Source organism: Scyliorhinus canicula, chromosome 11 (assembly GCF_902713615.1).
Source record: "Scyliorhinus canicula chromosome 11, sScyCan1.1, whole genome shotgun sequence".
NCBI lineage: Eukaryota > Metazoa > Chordata > Chondrichthyes > Carcharhiniformes > Scyliorhinidae > Scyliorhinus > Scyliorhinus canicula.
The window spans coordinates 117119542-117135195 of NC_052156.1; the positions used below are offsets into that span (position 1 = coordinate 117119542).

Consider the following 15654-nt stretch of genomic DNA (forward strand, 5'->3'; position numbering starts at 1 on the left):
GAGTTGTGGGTAGTCGGCGGCTCGATCAGCTGTGCTGGAGTGGCCCCGTGATGAATGCCCGCTGAGGTCGCAGTCTTCGATCTGGGTTGCTGAGTTTGGAAAGGATGGAGCCCAAGATGGCCGCACCCATAAGTCGCACATGGCCGGCTGCATGGAGGAGGATTGCCAAGATGGCCACCCCCATGAGTCGCACATGGCCGGCCGCATGGAGTAGGAATGCCAAGATGGCCGCCCCCATGAATCGTACAAGTCGGGTGGGGACGGAGTCGGCATACAGGCTGCAGCATTTCGGGGCCTGCGGGCCTGTGAGTTTTGCAAGCGAGTACTTTGGGCTGCGGGAGAGTTTGGAGAGGGGGATTTCTTCACCAGGCAGACCCGGGCATAGTGTCCTTTGCGACCGCAGTTGCTGCAGGTCGCATTGCGGGCCGGGCAGTACTGCCGTGGGGGCCGGGGCTGTCCGCAAAAATGGCACATTGGGGCTGCGTGATGGCTGGGTGGCCGCGTGGCGCAGGCCTAGGGCAGTCGCTGGTCGTGGGCCCATGACGGGGTCGCGGAGTCCGCGGGGAACGAGGTGAGGCTGCGGAACGAGACCTCCATAGTAGTGGCGAGTTCTACAGTGTCTTCTAAGTTTTGGGCCCCCTTCTCAAGCAACCGCTGGCGCACGTAATTGGATCTGAGGCCTACAACAAATACATCGCGGACAGCGAGTTCCCTATGTTCTGCAGCATTTACAGCTTGGTAATTACAGTCCCGGGATAAGGTTTTTAAGTCTCTTAGGAATTAGAACATAGAACATAGAACATAGAACAGTACAGCACAGAACAGGCCCTTCGGCCCTCGATGTTTTGCCGAGCCATGATCACCCTACTCAAACCCACATATCCACCATATACCCGTAACCCAACAAACCCCCCACCCTTAAACCTACTTTTTAGGACACTACGGGCAATTTAGCATGGCCAATCCACCTAACCCGCACATCTTTGGACTGTGGGAGGAAACCGGAGCACCCGGAGGAAACCCACGCACACACGGGGAGGACGTGCAGACTCCGCACAGACAGTGACCCAGCCGGGAATCGAACCTGGGACCCTGGAGCTGTGAAGCATTTATGCTAACCACCATGCTACCGTGCTGCCCGGTTCTTCTAGCGATTCTGTGTGGCGCTGGCGGCAAGTAGTAAAAACATGGCTCGCACAGACCTCATTGACGGGCCTCACATACAATCTGTCGAGTAGGGCCAGGGCCGCTGTATATGAGCCGGTACAATTAAGCGGAGTAGATATACGATGGCTCACCCTTGCGTGCAGTAGGCTGAGTTTCTGCTCCTCTGTAGTTTCTGTAGTGCTTGCTTCAGCCAGGTAGGCCTTAAAACATTGGAGCCAGTGTAAAAAGATTTATTTCGCCTCTGCATCCTGTGGCTCGAGTTCCAGTCGATCAGGTTTGAGGGCTGATTCCATGGTCATTCCTTACTGTTTCTTAAGACGATTAAATTGATGAGACCATCAATTCACGCGACACGTGGTTAGAAGCGAACAGTGGTTTTAATCGTCTTACAACAGAGCCTGCCTGTAACGAGATTAACTCTAGATGAACTGGCAGGCAGGCTCACAACAGCAACCTTTATCCTTCCGGTTAGGGGGAGGAGCCATGGACGGAGCCAAGGGTGGAGCCCAGTACAAGCTCCTCATCTCCCCCTATGGGTAGAGCCGCGCAACTACACATGATCTAGTACAAGGTACAGGCTCAACACATGTTGTACAATACAGTGTGGATTATTAGTGTTTATAATTCACCACATTCGGTTTAACATCTTATCCAAAAGATGTGGAAGTAAATTAAATAGTAACATTTAAAAGGGATATATAATTGAACAGGACAACTTGCAGGGTTATAGGGAAATAGTAGGCAGATGGGACTAAATGGAAAGCTTGTTCGAAGAGTAAATGCACACACAATGGGCTGGTTGGATTCCTTCTGTGTAATAGCCATTGATTCCATGTCCCACCCGTTGATTCCAGGTCATACAATCACTATGTCAAAGTATAGCTTACCTATTTAGTACCTTTAAGTAAGAAGGTTATATTTTAATTTTACAGGATAAGTGATGAACATTTAAAAGGAATTAAGCGATATTAGGAGAGGTGATCAAACTACTGGTGAGAGAAACGCCTGGAAGATGAGACAGAATAAAACAAAAGTTTAGAGAATTTATGTAGTTAGCCGTTTTTGATTTTTTTCAATGTCTTGTTTTATTGACATCTATCAATGTTTGAAACAAAACTGATTTAATGACTTTACCCATAAGGTTTGAGGTCCAATTGTTTTCTTCCTGATCTTCTCCTGGCTTGTGAAATAGAATCTGAAAAATATCAGTTTAAGGGGTAATAAAATGAACAGTAACAAACTTTTGAGTGTGGCCAAGGAGAAATTTGAAGATCAGGATGACGATATTAATGTCAATACGCTGAGGCACAAGCAGCCAGTGGGCCGGGCATGGCTCTAGAGGGTTACAAGGTAGCCAGGAAGGAACTCGAAAATGGAGAGCTAGAAGGGGGCATGAAAAAGCCCTGGCGGCAAGGATTAGGGAAAACCCCAAGGCGTTCTATACTTATGTGAGAAATAAGAGGATGATCAGAGTAGGGCCGATCAGGGGTAGTGAAGGGAACTTGTGCCTAGAGTCTGTGGAGGTAGGGGAGGCCCTAAATGAATATTTTGCTTCAGTATTCACTAGAGTCAGCGACCTTGTTGCTAGTGAAAACTGTGGGAAACAGGTTAATAGGCTTGAACAGGTTGATATTAAGAAAGAGGAAGTGCTGGAAAATTTGAAAAGCATCAGGAAAGATAAGTCTCCTGGGCCTGACAGGATATACCCAAGGTTACTACGGGGAGCGAGGGAGGAGGTTGCTGCACCATTGGCGATGATCTTGCATCCTCATTCTCCATTGGAGTGGTACCTGATGACTGGAGGGAGGCAAATGTTGTTCCCCTGTTCAAGAAAGGGAATAGGGGAAAATCCTGGGAATTACAGACCAGTGGTGAGCAAAAGATTGGAAAGGATTCTGAGAAATAGGATTTATGCTTATTTAGAAAATCAAAGTTTGATTAAAGATAGTCAGTATGGCTTTGTGAGGGGCAGGTCATGCCTCACAAACCTCATTGAATTCTTTGAGGATGTGACAAGACACATTGAAGGTCGGGCAGTGGATGTGGTGTATGTGGATTTCAGTAAGGCATTTGATAAGGTTCCCCATAGTAGGCTCATTCAGAAAGTTAGGGGGCATGGGGTACAGGGAAATTTGGCTGTCTGGTACAGAATTGGCTGGCCGAAAGAAGACTGCAAGTGGTAGTGGGATGGAAAGTATTCCGCCTGGAGGTCGGTGACCAGTGGTATCCCGCAGGCACCTGTTCTGGAACCTCTGCTCTTTGTGTTTTTTATAAATGACTTGGATGAGGAAGTGGAAAGGTGGGTTAGTAAGTTTGCCGATGACACGAAGGTTGGTGGAGTTGTAGGTAGTGTCGAGGGCTGTTGCAGATTACAACACGACATTGGCAGGATGCAGAGCTGGCCTAAGAAGTGGCAGATGGAGTTCAACCTATATAAATGTGAAGTTATTCAATTTGGAAGGTCGAATTTGAATGCTGAATACAGGATTAAAGGCAGGATTCTTGGAAGTTGGGACAGCAGGGTAGCATGGTGGTTAGCATAAATGCTTCACAGCTCCAGGGTCCCAGGTTCGATTCCCGGCTGGGTCACTGTCTGTGTGGAGTCTGCACGTCCTCCCCCTGTGTGCGTGGGTTTCCTCCGGGTGCTCCGGTTTCCTCCCACAGTCCAAAGATGTGCGGGTTAGGCGGATTGGTCATGCTAAATTGCCCGTAGTGTCCTAATAAATGTAAGGTTAAGGGGGGGGTTGGGTTACGGGTGTAGGGTGGATATGTGGGTTTGAGTAGGGTGATCATGGCTCGGCACAACATTGAGGGCCGAAGGGCCTGTTCTGTGCTGTACTGTTCTATGTTCTATGTTCTAAGTGTGGAGGAACAGAGGGATCTTGGGGTCCACGTACATGGATCCCTCAAAGTTGCCACCCAGGTTGATAAGATTGTTAAGAAGGCGTATGATGTGTTGGCTTTCATTAACAGGGGGATTGAGTTTAAGAGCCTTAAGGTTTCGCTGCAGCTTTATAAAATCCTGGTTAGACCACACTTGGAATAGTGTGTCCAGTTCTGGTCGCCTCATTATAGGAAAGATGTGGATGCTTTGGAGAAGGTGCAGAGGAGATTTACCAGGATGCTGCCTGAACTGGAGGATATGTGTGGAGTGAAGAAGGAAGAGAGGTGACATAATAGAGGTGTACAAGGTGATGAGAGGCATGGATAGAGTGGATAGCCAGATACTTTTTCCCAGGGCTGAAATGGCTGTCATGACGGGACATAATTTTAAGGTGATTGGAGGAATGTATATGAGAGATGTCAGAGGTCGGTTCTTTACACAGAGTGGTGGGTGCCTGGAATGCACTGCCAGCGGAGGTGGTGGAGTCAGAGTCATTAGGGACATTTAAGCGATTCTTGGGCAGGCACATGGACAGCAGTAAATTGAAGGGGTGTAGGTTAGGTTGATCTTAGATTAGGATAAATGGTCGGCACAACATCACAGAACATAGAACATACAGTGCAGAAGAGGCCATTCGGCCCATCGAGTCTGCACCAACCCACTTAAGCCCTCACTTCCATCCTATCCCCTTAACCCAATAACCCCTCATAACCTTTTTGGCCACTGAGGGCAATTTATTATGGCCAATCCATCTAACCTGCACATCTTTGGACTGTGGGTGGAAACCGGAGCACCCGGAGGAAACCCATGCAGACACAGGGAGAACATGCAGACTCTGCGCAGACACCCGGCCTGGAACCCTGGCACTGTGAAGGCACGTGCTAGCCACTTGTGCTACCGTGCTGCCCATTGTGGGCCGCAGGACCTGTACTGTGTTGCACTGTTCCATTATATATATGAGCTACAGAGTTCTGAATGAGTTAATGTGTATGGGGTGGAATAGGGATTCTTCTTTTTTTATATAAAGTGTTTTTTAATTAGATTTTCACATTAAATGTTTGACTATTTGTTTTATATTACATATTTTAAGTTTGAATGTTATGTTACAGATGTAATATCCGTGAGTATTTTACAGAAGGTAGTGAGGGTACGGTTCTAGTTTATATGAGAGAATTTTTTTTTAAAATTAAATAATTTCTCCCGAGTGCAAACAGATTAAGCCTGCTGTACCTTTTAAAATTGTCTGCTTTGTCTCTCTTTGGTGGCTGCGGGCCTTATTTGGCCGATCAGCCTCTGCTGCTTTGCCTGTTAATGGTCCTGGCTTGTGCTTCTCCGTTTGTTGCCACACACTTTCATCTTCTTTTTGCCCTTAGGTTTATCCCCCCAGCTCTATGCCTCTTGCATCTTGTGGGTTTTACGCACCCCACAATGGAGTGAATCGTATGATTCACTCCATTGAAATCCAAATTTTTAAAAATTCCTTCATGTGAGCATCGCTAGCTAATGTGGGTACTGGGAACAAGCTGACCAGACACATAGGCTGGGAATACAAACTGCCAAATGAGGCTCTGGCTGGAATCGACATTGGCCTCTGCAGGAGCACTCAAATTAACACAAACTTATTATCGCAATATGGACTTTGTGATTATCCACTCATGTTTACACAAACGAACAAGACCATGCTATGAGTATGTAACTAACTTCCAGACACAAGTAGTCAACTTTGTAGCAGGACAAACAACAAACAAAGAGGTGATCAGACCCCATAATGGGCTAATAGCTGGTCAGACAAGAGTGTTTCAGAACGCAATAGATCTTGTTTGAATCACCCTTCTTCAACTGAATAGGTCCATCCTGTTTATTCCCATTAATGAGTTTAAGTCTGGATGGAATAATAAAACTCAGGCCAAGTGTGGGCATATACCTATGACTCAGTGGGAGTAGAACAAGTAAAAAAAAAAGGAAGATTAGAACAGATAGTCAGCGATAACCTAGGAGTCGCCAGACACAATTATCGCAAGTAGGGACCCTGGGTTCCGAGTCCGGAGAAGATATCCACATCGAATGATAGTAGTCTGGCCAGCCTGTTTCACTAAGTGTGGATAATACTTAGAGCCCAGCTGTGAGTCAGAGTCATATTTGTGTGAGTGAGAGGATTGAGAGTAAAATTAGGTTTTGTCCTTTGTTCGTCTCATAAGTAAAGGCTCTTGGGTAAAACATTTTGCTAATAAACTGGTCAAAGTGTCAGGTAATTTACGGAGAATACTAGGCTGCAATTGTTCCTCTTTCCCAGACACTCTTGAGAAGGTGGCCGTGAACCACCATCTTGAACTGCTGCAGTCCATATGGTGTAGGTGCAACTACATTCCAGGACAAAGGAACGGTGATATAGTTCCAAGTAAGAGTGGTGTGGGGCTTGGAGTGGAACCTGCAGGCGGTGGTGCTTCCATGCATCTTGCTGCCCTTGTCGTTCCAGATGATAAAGGTTGAGGATCTTCTGTTGAAAATACATTGGCAAGTTACTGCAGTGTATCGTGTATATGGTACACACGGTTGCCACTAAGCACTGGCGATGGAGGGAGTGAAAGTTTATGGTGGTGGATGGAGTGGCGATCAGTGATATTGGCCAGGCCAAAAGACAAAAGATGTTTGAAATTCACAGCAAAATGTCACCTTGCCAGTGTTAATGCCTCATCATATCCTCAGGATGCTTCGAATTGGTTTGTAGCTAATGGAAGATTTTGAAGTTATTTATCCAAAACGGAACAACCCATGTATGCACATCAGATCACAAGTGAATCACCAGATAATCTGCTTTCAAACGATATTGGTTGTGGAATAAATCGGGTTTAAGGAAAATCTGCAGCTCTTCTAATAATACAACAGGCATTTTTAATGTCCATATGAGCAAGCAAGCCAAATCTCACTTATCTGATATTCTGAACAGTGTCTGTGGTCAAATCCATTTTGGGGCCTAAATCTACATTATTAAGACTCAAGGAGAGAGAGTCCTGCCAATGTGGCAGTATTGACAATCAGCTTATGGTTTCAAAAGACATTACAAGATGCAAAATGCTTTAAAAGAGCTTGCTTAAAACAAGATTGCAGTTCCCTCCCTAATGATTGGAAGATTAGATTTATGAGGCTCATCGCACACTGAAAAGTTCAACTGCAGTCTCTCTTGCACACAGCAATCTATTAATAAATGAATGCGTTGCAAATTTGGCTTTGGATGTTCTGCCATTTCTAAATGTCACAAGTTAATTTCACTCGCTGTAACACAAGCTGTATGTCATATCTAAAAGATAAGGTTGCTTGTACAATGTAAAGTTGCATTAGTCCCAGGTGACCATAGAATGCTTTCTCATTTGAATGGGAGAGCTGGCTGGTGGTAATTTAACCTGAGGATCACCACACCTCAGGCGAGGGCCAAGGTTGAGAAGGCGGGGCCTTCATGGATAACCTCAGCTGTTACAGGAATCAAACCCACACTGTTGGCCTTGCTCTGCATCACAAACTTGCTGTCAGCCAATTGAGCTCAACCCGACTCCATGTGTTCTATGTTGGCCATAAGTCTACAATGCAGTGTTTTATTGAAGTCATCAATCATAGAATTGAATCCCTACAGTACAGAAGGAGGCCATTCGGCCATTAAGTCTGCACCGACCTTCTGAAAAGCATTTGACCTCGACCCACCCACCCACCCCATCCCCACACCGAACCTACACAGCTTTGGACACTAAGGAGCAATTTAGCATAGCCAAGCCATCTAACCTGCACATCTTTTGACTGTGGGAGCACCCGGAGGAAACCCACGCAGACGCTGGGAAAACTTGCAAACTCCACACAGAAAGTCACCCAAGGTCGGAATCGAAACCGGGTCCCTGGCACTGTGAGATAACAATGCTAACCACGGTTGCACCGTGAAAATCTAAATATATTACATCTATTACATTTCCTTTGTCTACTCTGGCTTCTTGAAAGAACTCAATAAGATTGATTAAGCATGACCTTCCCTTTTAAAATCAATGCTGATTACTCCATGATGTTTTCAGTTTCTAGGTGTTTATCTATTACATATTCAAATGAATATTTTTTTATCTTTCCTCAAAAAACTTTAGATATGCAAGATTTCAGATTGTACTTTAATAACCTGGCACAGATATTCTCAACTAGTTCACATTGTATTTGGAAAATCAGCAAACTATAATTGAACAGGTAGGCACTGCAACAGTCAAATGAGAGGAAGGCAAGCAGATAAACTTTGAATGGAAACAACCAATCATCAAACTCTATCTCAGAGAATCTACCAATAAGGTAAAGAAGGGCAAGATGGATGAGTCAAAACATCCAAACTAATTTTTGAAATAACTTTCAACCACCATTTGTTTCTCCTACGCTATTTGCACACTTTGTCTTTCCTCAACAAAAACTGGGCCTGCCCAATTAAAGAAGCCAAGTTGTTGTGGACATAGGGAAAGTTCTAGCAGCAACGGTATTCTCATGGTCTATTAAGAACACTTTCTGCACACAGAGTGCCTGAACAATGGTAGCTAATACCAATGCAATCCAGCTCATTGAAGCCTCTAACAATTGACTAGGATGTTGCTGTATAAACTATTTCATAGCTTTACTGGCTTTATCATGGGGATAGATGTTCCCAAATTACACAATAAGGGAAAATTATTTATCTAATTCATATCCTCTCTTGTCCCTGCACTTTCTTCAAGCTAGAGTTTCCCCTATCCATTCTTTCTATAGCACGTATGCCCCCCCATAACAAGAAAACCCAGTGAAAATGGAGGTCAGAAATTTGCCCATGTCCATCTCAACATTCCATGACAAAGCACAACAGATATTATGACACTTTTTCCAATCATGATGCAAGGAAATAAAATTATATATCTTATATTATTTTACCTTCCAGATATTTGAGCAGAGCTCTGGTACTGTTTCCATGTGCAGATATTAGAATGCATTTCCCCTTTTTCACTTCCGGCACAATTACATCATTCCAATAAGGCAGCAATCTTTCAAGAACTTCCTTCAAACTCTCAGCTTTGGGTAGTTTGTCTTTTACAACATCACAATAATTATATCTCCGATCGTTGTAAATTTCATAGAAGTATGAATGCGATTCATCAATAGGGGGAGGAGTGATATCATAACTTCTTCTCCAAAGCTTAACTTTTGCTTCTCCGTGAATTGAGGCCAATTCTGCCCGGTTAAGACCTATTAATGCTCCATAATGACGCTCATTAAGTCGCCATGAGCTCTCAGTTTGTACCCATTCTTGCCCCATCTCATGCAAAACTAGCCATGCGGTTTCTATGGATCGGCTCAAAATAGATGTAAACACAAGATCAAATTCAAATCCTGCTTCGCTTAGGACTTTTCCACATGTTTGGGCTTCTTTGATACCATTGGGAGTCAATCTCTGATCAACCCAACTGCAAAATCGGTTTTCTTTGTTCCACGCACCTTCGCCATGCCTCAACAACACCAGCTTGAATGTCATACTGATCTAAGAGTAGTTAACTTGTGCGCACAGCTTCAAAAGCCTCTGAAAAACAGAATAAATAATCTGTTGAGAATTGCATAGAAATGTGGTCATTATAGACTAGATACAAAACCACTGAAGCCATTAAAGAGGACAGAAAATTATTAAAAAACAGTTAAGATTAAGATACTTAAAAGAAATAAGAAACACAAGTCACATGCTTATTCAAACACCTGATCAAAGCTACACTACTTAAGTTGGGCCCTTAGAGTGGGAAGGATGAGGGGGAAAGGGCGAGAGAGAGGGGGAAAGGGCGAGAGGGGGAAAGGGCGAGAGAGAGGGGGAAAGGGCGAGAGAGAGGGGGAAAGGGCGAGAGAGAGGGGGAAAGGGCGAGAGAGAGGGGGAAAGGGCGAGAGAGAGGGGGTCAGCAAGAAAGAGAGGGATGGCAAGGGGGGCGAGGAGGGGTGGGCGAGGAGGGGGGGGCGAGGAGAGGGGGCGAGGAGAGGGGGAAGCGAGGAGAGGGAGCGAGGAGGGAGGAGCGAGGGGGGGGCAAGGGAGGTAGGAAGAGAGACGGGGCGAGAGAGAGAGGGTAGGGAGGGAGAGGACAGATGAGGCGGTATGGGAGAAGGGGTAAGAGTGGGCAGAGGGGATAAGTGGGAGGAGAAAAAGGAGGAAAAGAAGATGGAAATAACAGGTTGTAAGAGGTAGGGGTGAAATCAGTGCAGGTAAAGGAGGTGAAAAAAAATGAAAGGCCAAGAGAGAAACATCATTAAGAAGGGGGAAAAAAATCAAAAATTCACATTCCACATGAGCAGTCAGTTGGTCGCTCCGTAGTCGATGAAGGCTTATGTGCCTTCTTCAGCTTACTTCTTACTCTTGCATTTTTGGCCTTCTTCATCTACTGCTTCAAAAGTAGCTACATCACAGTGAAGCAGGGCTAGCCATTGTGGGCAATCATGTGCACGCTCTTCCCAGCTGTTGAGGTCAAAGCCAATATTCAAGTAGACTTTCAGGGTACATTGAGACATTTCCGTTGGTTGTCCTGTGATCTTTGACCAGTAACAAGCTGAGAGTAGAGAACACTTTTCAAAAGGCTCATATATGTTTGCAGTTTGCTATTTTAGATCAGGTCCAAAAAAAATCAAATAACAAAGGTCAAAGCACATGCTGCTACCGATTTATTTCACGTCATACTTGCTATCAGGGAACAAAACCCAACAATCACTCACCACCCTGACTTGAAAATATATCGCCGTTCCTTCACTATCATTGGGGCAACATTCTGGAACTCCCTCCCTAACAGCATAGTGGGTGTACCTGCACTTCAAGGACTGTAGCTGTTCAAGGCGACACCTTCTGAAGGTCAGCTAGGGATGGGCAATAAATGCTGACGTAACTGGCGCTGCCCACATCCTGTAAATGAATTTTTAAGGACCAACATTCACAGAATGCAATGCGGTAAAACCTAAAATCAAATGTTCAAGTCAGACATCTCTGGTCTAAAGCAGTGTATTTCTTCTTTCCAATTAGATCCAAATCAATCTTGGCAAAAGCAGCAGGATTCGAAAGTAGTGTGCTTAAAGAAAATAATTATGTGTATGGGCTTCCTGTTCCTAGACAGGATAACATAAGGTAGCAAAGTCAATAAAAGATACAATCTGAAAGTTAACTCAACATAAAATGGTTCAAACTTTATGGTTACCCGCAAGTCTTTAAAGAAGAACAAAGCTACTTTCTAACAAAGAAAGATTGAGCAGTCTTCAGTTATGTACACGGCAGCCAATTATTTTCAAATGAAGGTCAACACAGTTATTCAAATCCAAGAAGTCTTGATCACAATTTCTCGGGATATTGAATGAGTTTTAGCTGTATGAACCTTTTGCGTTATTTCTTATTCTCAAGAAAATTAATTCAAGCCAGTTTCAACTACTGCAGTGGTTAATTTTCAAAGAGCTAGATGGATTTATATAAGTCACAGAGCCATTCAATCCATCAGGTCCGTCCTGGCTCTGTTGAGGAATTCAATGAAGACAATTCCTGCATTCTACCCCTGGAGCCCTGCAAAGTGTATTTCCCTCAAGTGCCATGGAATCACCAGTTGTTTCCACTTCCACAATCCTTTAGACAGTGAGTTCCAGGTTGTTACCACTTGCTCATATGTTCACTTGTTCACCTGCTACAAAATAATTTCAGTTAAAATTATTATCAGTGTGAAACTTTGATGTTCCATTGCTTACTGAAGACAAGGCAGAGATTCAGGATTATGCAACAGATAGAAAAATAATGGGCAAATTGTTCTGTTCCCACATACTATCCAACACCAAAGTCTGAATTTTAATAAAGACAGAGATCCCTGGCTTAGCCAAAATGGTGTCAGAGCCTCATTCCAGAAGTTCCTCTCCTGGATCCGGCACCCACTATTGTCTCTGGGAGGTACAAAGGAGGGTTGTACTTTGAACATTCGTGGTTCACACAGACATGTGAGTTTTACACTTTTCAGGATAAAGTCTAAATTTACCAGATTCTTTGGAGAGCTAGGATAACCTTTAGGAGAGGTACATAAGAACAGAAGAACTAGGAGGAGTAGGCCATCTGGCCCCTCGAGCCTGCTCCGCCATTCAATTAGATCATGGCTGATCTTTTGTGGACTCAGCTCCACTTTCCGGCCCGAACACCATAACCCTTAATCCCTTTATTCTTCAAAAAACGATCTATCTTTACCTTAAAAACATGTAATGAAGGAGCCTCAACTGCTTCACTGGGCAAGGAATTCCATAGATTCACAACCCTTTGGGTGAAGAAGTTCCTCCTAAACTCAGTCCTAAATCTACTTCCCCTTATTTTGAGGCTATGTCCCCTAGTTCTGCTGTCACCCGCCAGTGGAAACAACCTGCCCGCATCTATCCTATCTATTCCCTTCTTAATTTTAAATGTTTCTATAAGATCCCCCCTCATCCTTCTAAATTCCAACGAGTACAGTCCCAGTCTACTCAACCTCTCCTCATAATCCAACCCCTTCAGGTCTGGGATTAACCTAGTGAATCTCCTCTGCACACCCTCCAGTGCCAGTACGTCCTTTCTCAAGTAAGGAGACCAAAACTGAACACAATACTCCAAGTGTGGCCGCACTAACACCTTATACTATTGCAACATAACCTCCCTAGTCTTAAACTCCATCCCTCTAGCAATGAAGGACAAAATTCCATTTGCCTTCTTAATCACCTGTTGCACTTGTAAACCAACCTTCTGTGACTCATGCACTAACACACCCAAGTCTCTCTGAACAGCGGCATGCTTTAATATTTTATCGTTTAAATAATAATCCCGTTTGCTGTTATTCCTACCAAAATGGATAACCTCACATTTGTCAACATTGTATTCCATCTGCCAGACCCGAGCCCATTCACTTAACCAATCCAAATCCCTCTGCAGACTTCCAGTATCCTCTGCACTTTTCGCTTTACCACTCATCTTAGTGCCATCTGCAAACTTGGACACATTGCCCTTGGTCCCCAACTCCAAATCATCTATGTAAATTGTGAACAATTGTGGGCCCAACACGGATCCCTGAGGGACACCACTAGCTACTGATTGCCAACCAGAGAAACACCCATTTATCCCAACTCTTTGCTTTCTATTAATTAACCAATCCTCTATCCATGCTACTACTTTACCCTTAATGCCATGCATCTTTATCTTATGCAGCTACCTTTTGTGTGGCACCTTGTCAAAGGCTTTTTGGAAATCCAGATATACCACATCCATCGGCTCCCCGTTATCTACTGCACTGGTAATGTCCTCAAAAAATTCCACTAAATTAGTTAGGCATGACCTGCCCTTTACGAACCCATGCTGAGTCTGCCCAATGGGACAATTTCTATCCAGATGCCTCGCAATTTCTTCCTTGATGATAGATTCCAGCATCTTCCCTACTACCGAAGTTAAGCTCACTGGCCTATAATTTCCTGCTTTCTGCCTACCTCCTTTTTTAAACAGTGGCGTCACGTTTGCTAATTTCCAATCCACCGGGACCACCCCAGAGTCTAGTGAATTTCGGTAAATTATCACTAGTGCATCTGCAATTTCCCTAGCCTAGGTACGGTAGCCTTCCGCACAGCTCAAGCGCCCTTTGGTTCCAGGAGACCATTTGGCCCAACAAATCAGCACTGACCCTCTGAAAGAGCACCCTACTGATGCCCACTCCCTAGCCTTATCCCTGTAACCTCACGTAACCTGCAATTTAACATGGCCAACCACCTAACCTGCACATATTTGGACAGTGGGAGGAAACCGGAGCCCCCGGAGGAAACACACGCAGGCACGGGGAGAACATGCAAACTCCACACAGTCACCCAAGGCCGAAATTGAACCAGGATCCGTGGCGCTGTGAGGCAGCAGTGCTAACCACTAAGCCACCGTGCCACTTGGGATGGTTAACAGTAATCATGAATGTGCAGCACGGTAGTACAGTGGTTAGGAGGTCTGAATCTCACTCAGGTCACTGTCTGTGCAGAGTCTGCACGTTCTTCCCGTGTCTGCGTGGGTTTCCTCCGGTTTCCTCTCACAGTCCAAAGATGTGCACGTTAGGTGGATTGGCTATGCTAAATTGCCCTTTGTGTCCAAATAAGGTCAGCTGGGGTTACGGGGAGAAGGTGGCTTTAGGGTGGAGGTATGGGCTTAGGTAGGGTGCTCTTTCCAAGGGCCGTGCAGACTGGATGGGCTGAATGGCCTCCATCTGCACTGTAGGTTCTATGATTCTATGCATAAAAAGTGGATAAACGCACCAGAACTGTCAAGGAATTTAAATATCTTTGCCTTCAAATATTAAGGAGAACTTTCTGCAGTTTAAAAAGACATCAGTGCTTGTTATTTAACTCTGTTGGCATAAACCAGAGGTCCATTATCATAGAATTTGTGCTGCATAACTGATTTCATAACATATTATTATCACACTGGGGTGCCTATTAGCTGTGAGTTTGATTTATAGCTCCAAGTGGTCAAAAAGTGTGTGATCTAATCAAGTTGAAAACAAAGTCCTGTAATGAGCGCGTTTAGTTTGGTGTTTCCAGGCGCTCATGCCCTATCTATTGGGACTCTGTTTCAATTCAGGGCTTCAGCAGGGGATGCCCGCTTAGTCCTGTTTCCTGCCCTGAGGAGCTCCGATCGCTGGAACTCCTCAGTACAGGAAGAGATCAGGATGACATTTTTAAATGGCGTCCCAATTGCTCAACCCCGCCCACCCCAATGTGACCCCCCCCCCGAACTCTCCCTCAAAGCACCAACTCACCTATAAGGGTGTCCTCAGGTTCCCCCTGCACTCTACCTCACATGTGCAGGCACCCCCAGGCCCGATCTCCACCACAGGAAAAATGCCAGCGGGGAACCCTGGCAGTGCCACCCTGCCCATATGGCAAGAATTTGGGGGCCTCCAATCCCTAGGAGACCCCCCCCCCCACCCCCACAAGTGCTGCTCTGTCTGCTTCCAATTTGTGGAGAGCAGCACTGAATGGCACTCACCAGAGGTCTCCGAGGTGACGGGGTTTGAACCCAGGGCTTTGGTAGATCCGGCGAGTGCATATGAGAGTGAGACTAGCTGTCTTTCTCTAATATGCAGATTTGCCCAATAGTGATATGCCCACAATGGACGGGATTCAGATCGCGACGTCTCACAATACCGCGTTAGATCTTGCGAGGTGTGGTGAGCCGTGTAGATCTCAGAAGAGATATCTCCTGGCACCTACCGGCCGTGCCACCTTTCGTGCACAACGCAACCAGTAAAGTCCTTGATTTGGTGCAATGAAAACAAATGTTTGTTTTATAGTGGATTCAGCTCTTGAATGAAATGAATTTATAAGGGATTATGTCATTGAAGGAATATAAACGGGTAAAGAATAATGAATGTGTTTTTACGAAGAGTGTTTTTATGAATGAAATTGCTTTTTGAAGTCTCCAGTAGGCACTTAAAATTTACTTTCATTTCATCTCATCATCAGTCCTGGGTTCTGCCCATTGATACTGGGTGAGCTGACATGTAGAGTGTTGTTATGGGCCAGGGTTTAGAAAGCTCCAAAGTATATCATCGATATAGGTGGTTAGGTGGATT

The 15654-nt window shown here is 45.0% G+C and overlaps 1 protein-coding gene across 5 annotated transcripts in view; it reads right to left on the bottom strand.

Annotated features, from left to right (window-relative positions):
• bpgm (2,3-bisphosphoglycerate mutase) overlaps positions 1-15654 on the bottom strand; it is a 56369-nt gene that overhangs the window by 29953 nt on the left and 10762 nt on the right. For 2 of the 5 annotated variants that reach the window (XM_038811177.1, XM_038811178.1), the window contains exon 2: positions 8972-9614. In XM_038811177.1, coding sequence (XP_038667105.1) covers positions 8972-9569 — 598 coding nt within the window. In that variant the 5' untranslated portion in view covers positions 9570-9614. Of the gene's footprint in view, positions 1-2301; positions 2363-8971; positions 9615-10418; positions 10494-15654 lie in introns of those variants that run through there. The other 3 variants (XM_038811181.1, XM_038811179.1, XM_038811180.1) reach the window with 3 other exon arrangements.